We start from the raw sequence: 18,617 nt of genomic DNA, 5'->3' as shown, positions 1-18,617 counted from the left end.
GGGCCTGCCTGCCTGCCTGACTGGGTGGGTGGGTGTTAGGTGGAAATGCCCTGCCATGGCATGTGTTCATTGTCCAAGAGCAGTTCATGCTTGGCTACGCATCTGTATGCACCGACTATGAGGAGCAGCAGGAGCTAGAGCAGGAAGGGGAAGAGGTCGGACCCAGTTGGCATATCAACTGGTCGGACATGGTGTAAACACGTTTAATGTTGTTGCCATTGCCGTTGCATGGCTGCAGTTGCTCCTCCTGCCTGGCACATGGAAGTACGAGTCCCAGTGCTAGGCACCAGCTCCGAGCACCAGCTCCGGCTCCATCTCCGTCTCCGGCACCGGCACCGGCTCTGGTTCTGGCTGTGGCTGTGGCTGTGTCTCGTCCTCTGGCGCCGTCGCCTTTGCCACGTTTAATTTAATCTACTGGCCAAAGCTGCAGACGCCACCTTGACATGGACGGCACTTCAATCTGCATATGCGAAGTACAGTCCTTAATGGCTAAACCAAACCATATCCTGAACTTGGATTGTGGTGGGTTTTATGGGTTTTGAAGAGTTTATAAATTCATGTTGTCTCAATAATTGTCTTATGGATACATGGGATGACTGCATATTTTATAAATTGCATACGTTAAATCACACCTCTCGACACCTCTTTAAACCCATCAAAAGTGTGATTTATAGAGAGTAGCCACTGTAGCTATGCCTGGACTAGCTGCTCGAGTGCACCGCAAGTCCATTTAACTTAGCTTTTGGCAGTGGCAGTCCACGACCTGATAGCTGGTTGCAGGTTGCTAGTTGCCGGTGGCTCCTTGGTCGCAGCATCACTCAAACGCCGGGGAAGCCCCGAAATGCCGAAATGCTGAAACACCCAAACGAGGCGACAGGAATGCGTGCGAACGTGTGTGTCTGTGTGGGTTCGAGGCTGTAAGGGCGCGTGTGGGCAACGTAATTTGCATGGTCAGCTTGCAGTTTTGGGACTGCACAGAGTGGCAAGTATAGTAGTGCCTCGTCCCTGGCTTAATTGCATGCAGGAATAGCAACAGCCACGGCAACGCTAGGAGGAGCATCATCAGCAACATCGTCATTGGCAACTTCATCCAATTGCTGTTGCCCACTTTTTGGAGTCCCAGTCCAGGCCCCTTTGCTTGATGCATACAATTTCCTGGCGTAAGCGAGATGCCCCTTTAAAGTTCCCAAAGTCCTAAGAATAATACAAGAACAAAACAAAAACTAAAGTGGGTCAGAATCTGCCAGCGATACTCGCCGTGCAGGTGAGAAGGCAGGTGATTATGCGACACATGGTCCGACGACGGCCTCGTTATTTGGAACATTACAAAAAGCGATAATATACAAGTATCGTGACACACGCAAAAAATTAAAGGGTAACCCCCCCGATTACTCTTCTGTTTTTTCTCTTCCGCCCAGTAGACTGACATCAGAGTTTGAGTCAAAATCAGACAATGTACAAAATGTACGTTGCATATGGCTGGCACTCTGGAACATCAGTTAATAAAAAAAAAGAAAAGGCCATCGGCTGCATAAACGATGGGATTTTCCTGATTCTCTACTCGCCTCTTTTTTTATCAGCGGGCAAGCGAATCATTTGCAAGCGATTTAATTTCAATTGCATGGGCGTTAATCAAAGGCTACAAAAGCCAGAAGCTGTCGAAAATATATCCAGTCATTCGGTGAAACAACAGGCAAAAAAGCTGGCATTATGCAGTAATATCAACAGCAAAAAGCGACCTTTATATCCGCTAAAATGGCTATGTCGAAGGTTTTCAATTGTTTTTCCAGCTGAAAATGCAAGAATTTTCGGTATGACGCATTCTTATTGATATTTTTGGGAAATACAACTTTAATTTTGTGGTACTTAACATTATTTAACATTTTATTTTGGTGTATAAATTGTATTTTAAATAAAATACAATCGACTTCTATTTATTTATTGGGTTAGTTTGAAGAACTTTTGATAAATATATTATATTTTAAAAATAATAGCAAGCACACACATTGTTAATTTTGTTTTAACTTATGGCTTTAACTTTAAATCGCCGTATAAAATAGTTAACATATAATTTAAATTACGCGCGCTCGCTGTCAAAAAGACGCAAGCAGTTTAAACTCTGACAGTTAACACAACAAAGCAGTCGATAAAATACTAAACCCAACACGCCAAGCAGTGCATAAGACGCAATTACCGTGACAACCCTGCTCACTGTCTGGTCTCACTAAGCGAGCAAAACAAAAACAAAAACGGATAGCGTTTTATTAACATTTTGTGGCGCGAATTTGTTTATAACAAATGAACGGTGCACGAAAATTAAAGTCGCTGCGAACAGTGCGACTGGGCGATGTGCTATACGATGACCAGAAGCGCCTGATGATGCTGTGCCGCAGCTGCGACCGCCACTTCGTAACATTCGAGGCGTTCCAGAAGCACTTGAACGACTGCTCCGGCCTGAAGCATATAGTAACGCCATCGGAACTGCTCAGCTACGACGAGGCCAAGCGGGAGACGAGGCTCGTGGGTGGCAGGCAGGAGGTGAGAATATCTAGGAGACGCATCCAGGAACACCATTAACTTGGCTTATTGCCACTCTAGCTCCACATCTACGACATCGAGGGCGTGAAGCTTTCTAGCACCTTCGACTTGGAGGCTGAGCTAGAGGATCCGCGCTGGTACACCGATCCGAAGCCGAGTCTCAGCCCAGTGAGAATCAAATCGGATCTGGCCAAGGAAAATGTGGTGGAGATTGAGCTGCAGCTGCCGCAGGATGGACCTGAAGAGGATGTGCCGCCACCGAAGCGTCCGCGCACTCTTAGCAATCCCCGCCGGCCAATCCTGACTGCCCAGCAGCAGCGAAAGACGCGCAGCACCAACGGCCACCCAACGGTGACCCAAGGCCCAATGGTGAAAACGAAAAAGAAGGAACCTATTCTGGTGCCCACCGTCATGGAGGAACTCAAGCGCTTGCAGGTGGTCCCCAAGAAAAAGAGTCCAACTGGAGCAGCGTCATCGGGTGCATCTCAGTCACCTGCCAGTCGGACATCTCGACTGGCTACCAAGCACACACCATTGTCACCGCCAAAGACATCCCCAGTGGCTTCCCAAAAGACATCCGAATCGAAGCTTCCCATGGTGAGCATACCGATGGATGGCACCCAGAAAATCCTCAACAAGCTGCGGGCCTGCGGCGTGGAGGTGAAACGTGGAAATACCATTCTGACTCCGCCGGGTGAAGCTAGTTCAACCAAAAACCAGGAGGCCCTGGACATCATGCGCAAGCTGCAGTCCAAGGGCATCCGATGCACCAAAGTAACCAAACAGTAGTTCATAGCGTTCGTAGGCTGATAGTTGTAATTGCTTCTCTTTACATGTAAGGTATATAATAAAGTACTTAAATTTAATTATTTCCAGATGCTTGCCTGGCAACAAATCTGTTTCACCTGCTTTTTAGCTAACTTTATAGTTTTGTGTGCACCCTTCTAGCTTAAACTTAAGCTATTATAATGGCATATTCAAATCAAAATTTACTAGCTGTTTTCAGAAAAGTTTACATTAAACCTTTCTGCCAAAAACATTTTTAAATTTTAGATTGCTTGTATTTTTAATTAGTGTGACCATTAGTCATGTCATTTATCGAAAGTCGAATTATCGCAAGTGATGTAAATTCAGATATTTTCCCGCTGGATTTATATTTTGTATTCTTATAATATATATAAGAGAAAATATAAAAAGAGATTTATTTATTCTTAAAATTAGAAAACTAAAAGTTATTTTTATGTTAAATTATATTTATCAAAAGTTTATTAGGAATTTATTGGTATTTATTAGTACTCTCCATTTTAAAGCCAAATCTGGCTATCTTCATCGCCAGCACTGGGAAGGTAGAAGAAGCAGCTTGTTGATTTTTTGGTGTCGCACGTTTTTGAAAAGGAAATCGGGCAATATTTTCCGAACCGCTGCTCGTAGTATTTATATTTTGTAGTTGCTCGTAACACTAGTCCCAAATTCGCGTGTGCAACCACCCAGCTAGCTGAGGCGGTACGAGTTTAGAGGTAAGTCAGCTGATTGACTTGGCCAAGCGGACCTTACATAATTTGGGGGCCGGAATTTTTTGTTTGTCCGAGTCGCTTTTGCTCAAAATGCAGGCGAAATGACATCATTTGGTAGTTTTTAGCAAATGTCGTCAATATATGATGTGTATATAGTCATCCTGGCACTAATTTCGATGCAAGGGCATTACGAAAAGAGCCATGGCATTCCCCAACTTGAAGTGTCTCAAAAGTACAACGAAATATTGGATATTTTTGTATAAATTAGCTGTATTTGTTAGCTTTTGGTGAAAGTGCCTTCAAATACCACAAATTTATGTTATAAATTGAAAACACACACACATTTCATTAAGAATTAGAATGCAAGTTTTTATTACTTCATTTTGCAAATACTTTTATTTCATTCCCTTATTTTGCTGGGCACCGATTAGGTCTCTAGACCTTTTTCGTATTCCATTCACTACATGTTTACTTTGAGAGTTTCACACTTAATTATCTAATTGAATTCGTTACATGGGCTTTATTCAGAGTTCTGGCGTATTTTTAGGCTAAACTATTTAGTGCATGTGCCCAATGGGATTTAAATTAGTGAGTCTGCTTGGTATTTCAATAGTTTAAACATTAACTTAAAGCTGCTTATTGTTTTTTTCATTTTGCATTACAATCAATCCATTTTCTTTTTGCTCTCTCTCTCTCAAATCACAAAACATTCACATTACATTTAGTTAAAGTATTTAACAGTGAGAAACAAGTACGAGAGACATATTAGATTAGAATGTAATTAACATTTATAAGAAAATATATATATATATATGTGTGTGTTTATCGTGTGTAGACTTATTGAGAGTTGGTGCACATTTAAATGCGGCATTTAACGTTTTACAATTGTTATTCACTATTCATTTAATATAAACAAATCTGATGATATGGGGCTGCTGTCGGATGGCACCTCCTCTGCCCCTAGCTCCTCACTATTCCAAAGAGCGCCGGCGCAGCGTCTTGCGTACTCCTCCCAGCGCAGCACTGCTGCGATCGAGGAGCTCGTTGGATAGCCGGGCCAGCAGGGGCAGCTCCCGCATTGAGACATTCACCGAGGGCAAGGGCGCCAGCTGCTGCTGCAGCTTCTTGATGGGCGTGGGCGGTGCTAGGTGATGCATCTGCTGGTGGTGGGGTGTGACTGGCAAGCTGGCGGTGGTGACCTTCACCTGGACCTCGTCGCTGTGTCGCTTCAGGGCCTCGGCTCCCAGGGAATCGGGTCGCTGTTCGGTGGCCTTCAAGCGGTTGCTTTGCTGCCTCTTGGCTGCCTCCTTACGCATCATCAAGTTATCCAGTTTATCCACCGTGGCCTTCAGTTCATGCTCCCACACATCGTTCTGCTGCTGACCATCTCCTCCCTCGATGGGACGCACAGCCAGTATCTTGACCTTCTGTCGCAGCGCCTCCAAATCACGCTCATCCACTACACCTCGTAGTTCTCCTGCTCCCGTTTCGTCGTAGTCGCAGGCATCCTCCTCATCCTCTGTTTCAGCCGCTGTTTGTGGCGTCTTAGCACCCAGGGACATCTGGCTGCCGGCAATGGAGGGATAGTCACACTTCTCAAGCTCCATCTGAAAGTCCGGCAGCGAGGGCAAAGCACTGGAAGTCGGGGAATTTAGCTCGGCGCCGACACCCGGCTCGCGGGGTCCCGGCGGAGTGGGAAAATCCCCCCTCTGTCGGTGTATATCCTCGCTGATCCGCTCCAGATTACGCAAAGCCGTTGAGTAGGTGCTCTTGGCACCGGCCACCTGCTGTTGCAGCTCCTGTATGCGATTCTTTTGCGTCTGCAGCTGATCCTGGCAGACCTGTTTCTCCTCGAAATATGGACGCGATTTGTTTATGCTACGCCGATAGCGATCCTCCAGCTGCTGCACCTTCTGCTCGGCGGTGTGGAAGAGCCGGGTGCGTCGCTGGTGTTCCGCATGGCAGTCAGCCTTCTGGGTTTCGGCATCCATCACCTTTTGGGTGGCATGGTTAAGCATCTCCTGCCAGGCATTGTCGAACTGCCATTCGTGCGAGTTGGACATGAAACGTTGTTCGGCCAGCGCCACCGTTTCCTTGGCCGCAGCATGGATTTCTAGGGGTAGGGAAGAATAGGGCTTACTTCTGGGTTATCGTGGGAATTTCTCTGTACTCACCATTTGCCCGCTGGAATTTAACTGCCGCCTTCTGGCATTCGATTTGTGCCTCGCGTGCCTTGTCCAAGGCTTCGTGGTAGGGTCGAGCCTTTTCTATGCAGCTGCCCAATTTCTTCGATGAAAGCTTCAGGCGACGCGTAGACTCATTCAGCAGAATTCGAAAGGTAGAATTGGCCTCCTAAGAAAGTAGCAGATATTTAGTAGAAATATATAAATTTAATATGCAATAAGGTTTACCTCCAGTTCGATTTCAAGCTTATTAATCTCATCGGTTGCACTATTGAGATTCTCCAGTTCAATCTGCAAGGAAATAAAAGTAAAATAATTAATATAATATTATATAAATAAGAGAATAAAGCCTTATGAAGAAAGTCTTATAATGCTAATTTTATTCCCCTTTTTTGCAGTATTTCCTTACGACACCTGCCCACCGAAACCTCCAAGATGTCCAAGGACTCCAAGTACGATCTGAGCAAGATATATGCTCGCGTGGATCGCGTGAATGTCAGCGGCCTGCTCCGCACCCACAGCGACTATGTAATGAGGGCAGCGGATGCCCTATTCAAGGCCAATAACTTTCAGGATCTGATGCTGGAGGCCATGTCTGCCAAATCGTATCTGCACGAGCTGGGCATCTTCAAGGATGTGAGCGTGCATATCGATATAAGCCGAGGATCAGATGCCTCCCCGCAGGGTTACGAGGTGACCTTCAAGGGCAATGAGTACTCGCGCATGATGGGTTCAGCGGGCACGGAGATTGGCCAGAACGAAGGATCCCTGCGAACGGAGCTGACCATCCCGAATATTTTTGGACGCGGCGAGAGCCTCTCACTGCAGGGCAGCTATAGCAGCACGAAGGCTAATGATTTGCAACTGAAGTTCTGGAAGCCCTTCTTTCACACACGCTTCATGGAAAACAGACCCGAGTAAGGAGAAATATTCATAAATTGTACTATTACTAATGGTTATAATTCTTTTTCTTTATAGAGTATCCTTCAGCCTGTTTAGACAAACGGATCGATACGACATCAGCTCATTTCAATCCACAAATCTGGGCTATTTGGTGGACTTTTCGGCACACACTATGCTGGGCGTGGATGTACGTATTAAAACCTACATTTGACTTGAGAAACTTCTTCAATATTCCGCCTTCATTTCAGTTGACGCACTCGCTGCAGTACGAGAACTCCATCAGGGAAGTGGGACTGCTAAACAAATCGGTGCCCTTCGCCATACGGGATCACTGTGGACCCAAGCTGGCCTCGCTGCTCCGCTACTCCGTGGTCTATGACAATCGGGATGGAAATGTATTCCCCACCCGTGGAATTCTGCTAAAATCGATCAACGAATACTGCGGATTGGGCGGCAATATCGCCTATACCAGCAGCACGGCCCACGGAGAGGTGAATGTGCCCCTATTTGCTGGTTTGGTGGCACAGGTTTGTGGTCGTGTTGGCGTCCTCAAGGAGACCAAAAACACAACACAGCTGCCCATTAGTTCATTGTTCTACTGCGGTGGACCATTGACCCTGCGAGGATTTAAATTTGGAGGAGCTGGACCAGTAATCGATGGTACGCCGATTGGCGCACAGACCTTCTGGGCGACGGGCGCTCATCTGTGGGCGCCACTGCCCTTTGCCGGAGTCTTCAAGAACCTGGCCAGTCACTTCAGGATGCATTTCTTCTACAACCTGGGCAACAGTAATAGCTTTAGCACAGGTTTGTTTAGGTTACCATGACTCCCTCAATTTTAGCATTAATAATGTTTTGTTTTACAGAAAACATGCGCAGTGCCTTTGGCATGGGTCTGGCAGTTAAATTGGCGGAAAGAGCACGGATCGAACTCAACTATTGCATCCCAGTGAAACGACAGATCACGGATAAGATCACAAATGGTTTCCAGTTCGGCATTGGCTACGAGTTCGTCTAGAAATCACCTCGGTTTCTTGAGTACATCCAATGACTGGATTTAATCCTAGCAAAAGCCATGAGAGTCACAACCATCAGCAACAAACTAATTCTAATTTACAACAAATGGCTGCCCTGCCCCTCCTATCGCGAGTGCTTAGAGATTCTGTTCCGTATTCTATTGTCAATGCATTTTATTTTTCTCTGCAAATTTATTCGTAGTCCCAGCGATCATTTAAGTAGTTCCTAAGGCGTGTACATACGTAAAACGAAATGTTAATCAACACAAATTAAAAACAACAATAATGTTAAACGAATAGAAAGTATATTACTATCTTCAGCAAAATGGATGGGGAAATTTTGATCTAGGGAAGCTTTTAATATAGAAAAATATTTAATTTATTGTGAAAATATAAATTTCTCGAAGCAACCGATAACCTTAATTTTATTTATTTATTTTCTCGAATATTTTAAGCCCCTAATTTAAGGCGAATGAAGACAGAATAAGGCGAAATTCATACGGTATAGATAAATCTATATTTTCAACCATACCTGAGAAGATTATGGTGTTTCATGTAAATTTTAATAAAAAGCAGATTGAAGTAATTAAAATCAATTAATTTGAGTATGTAGATTGATCAACCTAATAAAAACTAGCATAGGAAAGCTTTCCGAATTAAAATTATTCGTTTTTAGCTTAGTTATCAGTTTTTTAAACTTTGGTACAAAAAATTGTGGTATAAAAATATGGATAAATATTGGCCCAAAGAATGGATTGTAATTTTAGTCCCAAGGTTTCTTTAAATGTTAAATTGAGTATGCAGGTTTATTACCTTAATGAAAACTAGCACAAAACCGCTTTCCGAATTACATTTAATGCATTTTTGGCTTTGTTATGAATTTTTTAAGCTTTAATTGGTCGAAAAAATTGTGCTAAAATATAGATAAATATTGCCTCAAAGAATGGATTTCAACTTTAGTCCGAAGGTTCTAAAATAGTGAAGGAGTCATTTCCGACCCTATAAACTTTATATATTCTTGATCAGCATTAACAGCTGAATCGATCTAGCTATGTCCGAACAAAATCTATTTTTTTTCACAATTTGCCAAAATTTCAAATTTTCATAAGGGGTTACATCATTAAAATTGTCAAAAATTGGCAAAAAATTGAATTTTCTAAAATGTTAAACTGAGTATGCACGTTTATTATCCTATTAAAAACTAACACAGGACTGCTTTCCGATTCGAATTAAGTGCTGTTTTGGCTTTGTTATGAAGTTTTTAAACATTGATTGGTACCAAAAATGTTGGTATAAAAATATGGATAAATATTGGCACAAAGAAGGGATTATAATTTTAGCCACAAGGTTGCTTAAAGTGTCTAACTGAGTATGTAGGTTTGTTACCCTAATAGAAACTAACACAGGACAGCTTTCCGAATTGAATTTAATGCATTTTTGGCTTTGATTTTTGTGAAAATAATAATAAAATAATAAAAAGATCCATAAATTTTTATTCAAAAAATGCGAATATTTCAAGCTTAGCTATGATAAATTTCTGATTCGATCGTACAATTTTACTGCAAAATGCAAGCTATTTAAAAAACGGCTTCCCAAAGATTTTTTTCCTATTTTGTGTTTGTAAATTATTTAAAAATTGAGCAAAAGGTCTTCCCAAGTCTGAGGTTTGTTTATTTTGCCCATTAACATGTGCATTTTTACAGGGGACAACCGTCGGTGGACTTGTGTTCATGGATCGCTGAACTGCAGGCGGTTACAGTTTTTCATTTTGGGCTTTTTTTGATTTGGAATTTTCAGTTCGGGACCCACGGCATTTTGTGGTCGAAATAAAAAACAGGTTTTAATTATAATTTTTTCGTTTTGTTTTGTTATGTCTGCCCCTTTTTTACGGCGGCTTTTATTAAGGCCTGTCCCAGTTTGATTTTTATCGTGTCCGCTCTGAGCATTTCTCCACATCCCGGACATACGAGCTAACAACATAAACCAAAGAAGAAGTGGGAGCGTTTTGGTAAGGGCACGCTCGAGTTGCCTCTGTAATCGAGATTGATTTAAGAGCCCAGACAAAGCCAAGTGCGAGCGAAGCCTCCTACAGAAACTGGTTTTTTGTGTAAACAAAACCAAAACCAGTTTGCGAGCATCCGCTGCAGATGAACACATTTCAACACTTGAACTTTCCTGGAATTTTTCGCCAGGCAAAAGGAACGAGGGGCTGCAACTTGTTTCGATCGTTTTGCAACTAACAAACTAACAAAAAGTTCGTTTACTCGAAGCCCTTTACTTTTTCCCCAACATTTTCCAGGCAATTGAATGAGTTTTTAAAGGGAAAAAATTGCCTAAAAGCAATTAAGGCCCTAGACCTAGGCCAAGCTACCTCTTCGATCCAATGACGCACAATCAAATGAGTAAATATGCCATAAAGAAAAAACATTTTATTACAATGCAATTCAATTGTTAATACTGTACAACAAAAAAAATGGTGAACATGTTTACCGCCCAGGCAGCTGTGTGTGTTTTTTTAAAGGCAGCAAAAAATATTTGATTATCAGCAAGCAAACAAATGAGCGTTTTTTTCGTGGATTAATTAAATGTTGAAATGACGATGCAAATTGTATAAATATTTTCGCAACGTTTCCAAACCCCAGAAAAAAAGAGGGGTAAACTGTGTAAATATTTCCAAAGAACTTAATCTACATTTCTCAGTCCGCACACGCGGGGAACTCCTCTACAATTATTGATTTTACACACATTAAATTTAAAGCTTACAACAGGGTCAAAACCAAATGGAACGAGGCCCCAAAAATATATAAAACGTTGCCATAACACGCGATGGTTTGCTTCGCTTTTGTTTTGCATTCGTCAGAGTTTCGCCTTCCGGCAAAGGGCACAGCTAAAGCTCAACTTGAGTCACAGACTATGAATAAGCCAATCAAATGCGAAAGGTTACAGGCAAGTCTCTGTTGGCAACAAAATAAACCTAGAAAAGATGACGTGAGTGCGGCTCGTTAGGATCCTAAACAAATCTTCAGACAAGAGGACGCCAACGCCCAACAAAAAGGATATATGTTATGATATTAAATCGGGAATGACGACTACTTGGCTAGCGACACGTCAGTCTCTGGGGAATGTTGAAATAGACATCTAGGCAGCAGATATTTTTAAGGGTAATTGAGTTATGTCAGGGTATATCAGGGTATATATAAAGGAATATCATACAGAAAGTACCATACTTAACTTGGAAAAATAATAATTCTAGAAAATATAAGATGCTTAGAGCATATTTTCAAGGATCAATAATAAGGAGATCATAGAGAGTTTTATCCTTCTAACATATACAAAACCAAATCAAAGGTAGGTTTCAAGTTTCAATTTAAATTCCTAATTTATTCAAATAAAAACCCAGACTTTTTCATACTCCCTTATGTTTTATTTATTTTTATTCCAATCAAAAACAATTAGAGAAGTGTTTAAGGTACCAAGCAATACCTTTGGTTATAAGAATTCCCCCATTACTTATTCATTTTCCACCCCAGAATGTCAGCCATGGCTTTAACCCCTTGATACATCTTTTATGATTAGTTTATTAGCTTATACATCCCAGACACACTCTCCCCTTTTTGAAGAGTGTCCCTTATCCCTGTTCCGCTTAATTGTTTTCCAGTTCCGCAATGACGCCAGACCAGCCCAGCTGCCTTATTTTTCGCCGGTGAGGCGTGATGCCCACCAACTGGGCCTGACCTGACCTACATACATCTGCTGGTGACAGCTTTCTCCCCGCTCTGTGCTGCCACCAAACAAGAACCACCCTACAGTTTGGCCAAAATGCCAATAGTGTAATGGAAACCTACATGAAATTTACATCGATTTGCGATTTGAGTTGCGCAACAAAAATAACAAAACAAGGAGAGCTGAAGAGGAAGCCGCAGGAACTTGTAGGACATTCAACTCGAGCGGAAATGTACGTCATCGGGGCGGAATATAATGCGGCAGTTACAAAGTAACAAGGAAAAACTGTCGCAGAGGTTGAGAGTTTTCTTCTCTTGGCCAAAGTAGTACGCACAGTATTTTCTCCTGAAAGAAAGTCGCCACTGGGTGAGGTCAAAACAGATTGTTATATAAACGAGAGAAAAAGCAGCTATGCGATGCGTGAACGAATGTCAGGCGACCCGAAAATAAATAAGCCAAGTCCAACGTAGCTTGACGCTTGCAATTGACCGCATAAAGTTTTTCATATTTTTAATTACTCCCCTCGGAGTTATGTCAACTTGGAAAACTTTGCAATGATAAATGAATGGAATGGAGAGCAAGAGCAGAAAGTCACTACTTCTCTGCAGAAGACTCTCAAGAAGTGTGTGTGTGTGTCCCACTTTATATAAATTATTTTCAATTGCTTGTGCCAAAGAAACTTTCTCGCTGTGACCTTTATCTGCTTTATTTTATTAATTTAAGTGCAAGCGGACTTTTAGCTGCTCTACTAACTTTTTATATAGAGTATAAGTCAGTAAATAAACGATCGAAATTAAGCAAGTTCATGACTGATTAGATTGCCTCTTTAAATCGCCATCACAATTGGTTTGATAAAGCAGGAAATGACCGCTCACTGAACTGTAGTGCCTAGTTCAAGCTGTGTACATTGAATGTCATTAACAATTCACACAAAGCCAAAGCCAAAGCCAAACTTAATTCATTAAAGCTGAAAATGCTTGGAAAATGATGTGCTGTAACAGCTTCAACGAAAGTAGCAGTCGTGGTTATGCCTCATTGATGATAATAGTGATAATGATGATGATGATCATTATAATGATGGTGGCGGTGTGTCCCCTAGGGGGATTGCACCCAACAAAAGGTTACGAAAACTGAGTAAATAACCCTCGGATAGAGGGAGCCAGCTGCTTTTTTAATTTCTCTCAATGATATACCATATTTTTGTATTTTAATAAGCTTCCTCCTACAGTTGTTGATTTCACTTTCATTGCTATGAATAAAATAAAATGGGGAATATGTAGTAAATGACTGAGTAGCACTTCTGGATGGATGGCTCGACGTGGGTAGCGTGGCCGAGCGGTCTAAGGCGCTGGTTTAAGGCACCAGTCTCCTCGGAGGCGTGGGTTCGAATCCCACCGCTGCCACAGAAAGAGATTAACTTTTTTTTATAATTTTACTTTATTTTTTTTTTTATATAAATTTCATAATAAAATAAGTGGAATTTCAATGACAAATATTTGAGTAATAAAAACCTATACCTCATAAGCTTTATATTACATTTTATTATATGCTTAAATAAACAAATATCTTGAGAAACAAACTATGAACTTTATACTGCTTACCCAAGCTTGAATAAGATAAAGCATATCACGGGGTACACCTGATATACTATATAATATAATATTTCAATCAAAAGATGACTCACTTATCGTACACGATTTTCTGATTCATAGACGACGCCTTCTACTGGAGTTCTCTAATTCTCTCACCTTGCTTACGTAACGGAGCACCCAATAATAAGTCAATTGTCATTAGTCATTTTTTTAGAATTCTTTATCAAAGTCAAGGCTTGCAGAAAGTTTCCCCTGTTAATCTAATTATCATTATCAAATGGGGCAAGGCAAACAATTTATTTATAAGTTGTTTTACTAATTTTCTACACCAAAAGCTACCTTAGCTTCTCTGAAAAAGGCAATTAACGTATAATCGATAATTGCCGCTTAATTATGCATTCGCTTGGCTTTAGAAAGTTTATTAGGAGAAGAGATAAAAACCTGAAGCACGCAAAAAACTATTCTTCAGCCAACTGACGCGTGTTTAAACATAAGAAAAACAAATACAGAAAAGAAACAATAAAACATCTGTGGAGACACACGATTTAAATCAAATAGACTTTGGGCCAACGGAACGCTTTATCAATTCTTTGTCTACGCTTGGTTTGTCGTCATCGAAACTTGATAAATCTTTTAAGATAACAAATTTTGCACGCGCTAAAATGGGAAGAAAAAAATACATTCTGCTCATTGATAAATCATTGGTAATAGGAGGCAAGCGAGAAGTAAACAACAACAAAGTCGGCTTTTGCTTGTCTGAAGAGGAAGTCGAGCATAAAAAACATTGAGAAAGAAGCCAACAACAAATATATAGAAAACAAAAAACAAGAAAGGAAACTTAAGTCAGAAAGCCGAAGTTTATACACCCTTAAAGTTTGGAGTTGAATTACAGGATTGTATCGGAAATCGATCGGGGTTTTTAATTCTTTGAAAAATTTGCAAATTTTTTCGAAAAATCAAATTAAAAAAAACACATAACTCAGTCAAAAAGACTTTAATTTTAATTCGGAAAGCTGTGCTATTTTAATTTTTGTAAGAGTATTAAGTCTGCATACTTAATTAAAAATATAAAATTTTGGTCAATTTTTTGAAATTTTAACGATGTAACCCCTTATATAATTTTCAACATTTTTAAAAAATTAAATTTTGTCCAGACATAGCTAGATCAATTCGGCTGTTAATGCTGATCAAGAATATATATGATTTTTAGGGTCGGAAATGACTCCTTCACACCGTAACAAGCTCCTGACTAAAAGTATAATACCCTGAAATGGGTACAAAAATACTGGCAAAATCGAACATATTTTGCGTTTTTGGTATTATATTGTTGTTGTTGCTTTCGCGGGAATTCTCATTCCCCGGACCGGTTTTCGGTACAGTTCTCGTTCCAGCAAAGGCATTTTTCGTTTATGGAAGGAACTCACTCTAATGATTGTTTATGGAAAACGATCGCCTCTATCTATCTCGTTTCAAGAGTGCCCATCGATGGCTATACGTCTAACTATACACTATTTTATTCCCATACATATGTATATTTTCATACATTATCAAATGCTTCAATCAAGTCACATGCGCACATTGCCTGTGTGTGGCTAGAAATGCTGTTAATGACTTTACTCGGCATGCGACCATGCCTCCCACTAGGAATTTGCATTTAAAAATAGATATTATTGGATGGGTCTACGGTGAGATTTTTCTTTGTGTAGAAACGGGGGGATATTTACACAGGGAATTTATTGTTCTTTCTGTTCCCGGATGGAGAAAGGTGTTTTTTTTTAATGGGAAATACCTGAGCTCACAGTGATCGTAAAAATATTTACAGATGCTAAGTGATTATAGAAATGATTAAGTAAACAAAATGAAATAATTATTTATAGTAATACATGACATTGAAAATAAATCAAGGTTGTTTGTATTACAATCAACGCATAAAACGTAATTTTAAATGAAAACAAAAATTATTTAAAAATGTGTAAGCATAAAAAAGATATTTAAAATTGAAACATAATAAAATCCTAACATTTAATAAGATTTTCCTGTTATATTTTAATGAAATTTATAGTCCCAATAAAGTGTATAGCTGAATCAAATTTCAAACTATTAGTTCTCCATTTTAATTGCGTTTTAGAAATAAGAAAAAATACCCCTTAGGCTAGATTTTCTTTATGGTTAAATAAAAACCTGACACTCTCAATGAGAATAAATGTCTCTAGTTTCCCCCAGGAAAATGTGTTTTTCCTCGGCTATCATCAGATGTTCATATGTTTTCCCTGCCATTTAAGGCCATCAAGCCTGCGAATGCAACTTGCCGATGCGCGATTGTTTTGCGTAGTTGAATAAGCAGCGAATATATCTTGATTTATGCAAAGACACTGACTATTGTTGCCTCACACAAGCAGCAACAACAACAGAAAAGAAAGACACAAAATAAAATTAAAAACAAACAAGAAAGGAAGCTAACTTCGGCACGCCGAAGTTTATATACCCTTGCAGATATAACTTCTATGACTTGGAATCTCAACAATATAAATTATATTTATTTGTGTTAAAAAACAATGAAGTAATACCTGCTTTCATTTCATTCACCTATACATATTATATTTTCAGTTTTACATTCGCAGATTTGCATTTTTCCTCTACATCAAACGATAGTTTGTATGGCACCTATATGATATAGTCGTCCGATTTTTATGAAATTTGACACAAAATTTAAGACTAATATAAAATGGCTATACCTTAAATTTGATGAAATTCAGCTGAAAACTAAAAAAGTTATAAATTTAATTGTATTAATTTCTCGATCGTTTCTATGGGAGCTATATGATATAGTAGTCCGATTTTCATAAAATTTTATGCAAAATTGTAGAGTATAGGAAAATGGCTATATCTCAAATTTGATTCAATTCTATTGAAAACTGAAAAAGTTAAAATTTTTTTAAAAAAAATTTTTCGATCATTCCTATGGCAGCTATATGATATAGTCGTCCGATCCGGCCCGTTCCGACATATATACGAGTGAGAGTATATAGAAGGCTAACTACAAAGTTTCATTCAGATAGCTTCAAAACTGAGAGACTAGTTTGCGTAGAAACGGACAGACGGACAGACGGACAGAAGGACAGACGGACAGACGGACAGACGGACAGACGGACAGACGGACAGACGGACATGGCTAGATCGACTCGGCTGTTGATCCTGATCAAGAATATATATACTTTATATAGTCGGAGGTGCCTCCTTCACTGCGTTGCAAACTTCTGACTGAAATTATAATACCCTGCAAGGGTATAAAAATAAATGCCAAATAAAAACAAATACAAAGGCGTGTATAGGTTGCGTGTGCGCTTTGGTATTTCCATTTATTAAATTTGTATGCATACCTCTTCTTCACCCGAAAAGCAACGAGGAGAGGAGAAGGCGCAAAGGAAAGATAAAGAGCAATAACCAAGCTGCACTTGAATATAATTTAGGTACCGAGAGTTCACTTCCATGTAGAGGCGAAAATTCCCAAATAATTCCCGAGTGCGTGGGATATAATAAAGCAGAAGAAACAGTCACTTGACACTCTTACTCTTTGTGATGCTGCTTCTCCTTCATCCTCTTCCCATGCCCTTTGTTTCCATTCCGCAATATAGGAACGGTCTTCGTTGGAAAAGGAAACTAGCAATTTGCTTTAAAGGCTGAGTAAATTGATTTTGAATGTATTGTTTTTTTTTTTTGTTTTTTTTGGAGCGCCAACAAAGCGTGAAAAAGGTTCATGCAATAAATGTGTAACAAAGTGGAATGCAAAAACAGCAGGTTTCCTCCTCTATTTCCCCCAATTAAAACCGAAAAATGCAACGAAAGCGGGCGGGGGGAGAACAAAAGAGTGAGAGAGAACTGACAAAAACAGATCAAAAACAAAGCAACGTGCCAAGGCAGCAGTTGAATATTTGCCATTGTCGTTTGTTTTCTATGTAACAGTAAAATCACTTGGCACGGCCAGGTACGGTGGAGAGAAAGAGAGCGAAAGATACGGGAGGCAGGCGCTTTGCCAAATATTTGCACACACACACTCACCTGAATTTGCGGGTCCAGCTCGTCTTCTGTACTCGACATTTTCGCTGATTTTCACCAATCACAAATATGCAAAACTGCGCTAATTTTCACTTTTCTGTCGCCCGCTTTTTAATTGAAAACCACTTGCATTTCGTTCAATTTAATCTTGTTGTTTGCACACACACACACATAGAGAGGCTCCGCGTCGCGTCAATTTTCCAGCAAATGTGCCTGTGTGTGCATCAATTTAGTTGTATTTTCTTCAATATTATGTAAATTTGTGTGTTTGTTGTAAACCAGCAATTTGTTAAACGGTTCCTTTTCTCTCGTTTCTTTTGCGTTTTACGTTTTATGTTTCACAATGAAGTCGTGTGTGTGCAAAGAACACGCGGCGATTGGGATTGAGAAAAAAGGCATCAGTAAACGCGCGTTACATCTTTTTCACTTCTGCCGCTGAATCCAATTTGTTTAATTTCGCTTAAAACTGCTAAACTATCCTAAAAAATAAAGACGCGTCCGACCGCGATGAAGAGAGGAGATAACATGGATGAAAACATCGATGAGTCGGTGCATCGATGTTTTTCGAATAAATCATCGATGGTTTTTCGAACATCGATGTTTCTGTGCCGTCACTTACAGTATGTTAAACTTACAGTATGTTAAACTCACCAGCACTTTTCTGTTAACGATTTTCAGTTCACCAGCACTTTTCTGTTAAATAGTCAGGGCTACAGTGTTGCCAATCCTTCGGGCACGAAAAAGCTAGTCCAACCTAGAAAGATACAGAAAATTTTGACATTAGCTAAAAAGTTTAATTTAACATTCCAATTGGGAATTTGACACCATGTATGAAAAGTTGGGAAATCTATACTACTCTAACAGTGTAAAATGCTTCTGTAGATGTGTAAAGTGTAAAATGTAAATGTAAGCTCGGGGTCTGAGTCGATGCTTTTACACAGCTTGTCTTATAAAATTAAAATATCGATAAATTAGGCGCTATTTTTAAATATTCAAGCTCTTTAAAGGTAAAGTATTTCAATATAAATTATTATTAATTATTAGCATATTAAATACAAATATTCAAGTGAATTATAAAATCCCACTTTAACA

At 40.0% G+C, this 18,617-nt stretch overlaps 3 protein-coding genes and 1 non-coding gene across 6 annotated transcripts in view; 3 read left to right on the top strand and 1 right to left on the bottom strand.

The window, feature by feature from the left end:
• Window positions 1–8,451, top strand: part of LOC110177834 (SAM50-like protein CG7639) — a 114,635-nt gene extending 106,184 nt beyond the window's left edge. For 2 of the 3 annotated variants that reach the window (XM_086827044.1, XM_020944781.2), the window contains exons 3-6: window positions 6,634–7,152; window positions 7,214–7,325; window positions 7,387–7,945; window positions 8,005–8,451. In XM_086827044.1, the coding sequence (XP_086683170.1) occupies window positions 6,671–7,152; window positions 7,214–7,325; window positions 7,387–7,945; window positions 8,005–8,156 (1,305 nt within the window). In that variant the 5' untranslated portion in view covers window positions 6,634–6,670 and the 3' untranslated portion in view covers window positions 8,157–8,451. Of the gene's footprint in view, window positions 1–3,856; window positions 4,056–6,633; window positions 7,153–7,213; window positions 7,326–7,386; window positions 7,946–8,004 lie in introns of those variants that run through there. The other variant, XM_020944779.2, reaches the window with a different exon arrangement.
• On the top strand, window positions 2,194–3,404 carry LOC110177835 (uncharacterized). The gene is made up of 2 exons (XM_020944782.2): window positions 2,194–2,538; window positions 2,599–3,404. The coding sequence occupies exons 1-2, from the start codon at window positions 2,299–2,301 to the stop codon at window positions 3,325–3,327; spliced, it is 969 nt and encodes a 322-aa protein (XP_020800441.2). The 5' UTR covers window positions 2,194–2,298; the 3' UTR covers window positions 3,328–3,404.
• pcs (SH3 domain-binding protein parcas) lies at window positions 4,396–18,095 on the bottom strand. Its single transcript, XM_020944778.2, has 4 exons — window positions 17,529–18,095; window positions 6,464–6,526; window positions 6,227–6,404; window positions 4,396–6,165 (listed from the first exon to the last, which is right to left on the bottom strand). The coding sequence occupies exons 1-4, from the start codon at window positions 17,565–17,567 to the stop codon at window positions 5,024–5,026; spliced, it is 1,422 nt and encodes a 473-aa protein (XP_020800437.1). The 5' UTR covers window positions 17,568–18,095; the 3' UTR covers window positions 4,396–5,023.
• TRNAL-AAG (transfer RNA leucine (anticodon AAG)) lies at window positions 13,199–13,280 on the top strand. The gene has a single exon. It is a non-coding gene; the product is annotated as a tRNA-Leu (tRNA).
• Window positions 18,096–18,617: the final 522 nt, after the last annotated feature.

This window comes from Drosophila serrata, unplaced genomic scaffold (genome assembly GCF_035046125.1).
Source record: "Drosophila serrata isolate PLE 108 unplaced genomic scaffold, ASM3504612v1 contig_165, whole genome shotgun sequence".
Classification (NCBI taxonomy): domain Eukaryota; kingdom Metazoa; phylum Arthropoda; class Insecta; order Diptera; family Drosophilidae; genus Drosophila; species Drosophila serrata.
This window is presented reverse-complemented; position numbering and strand designations above follow the sequence as displayed.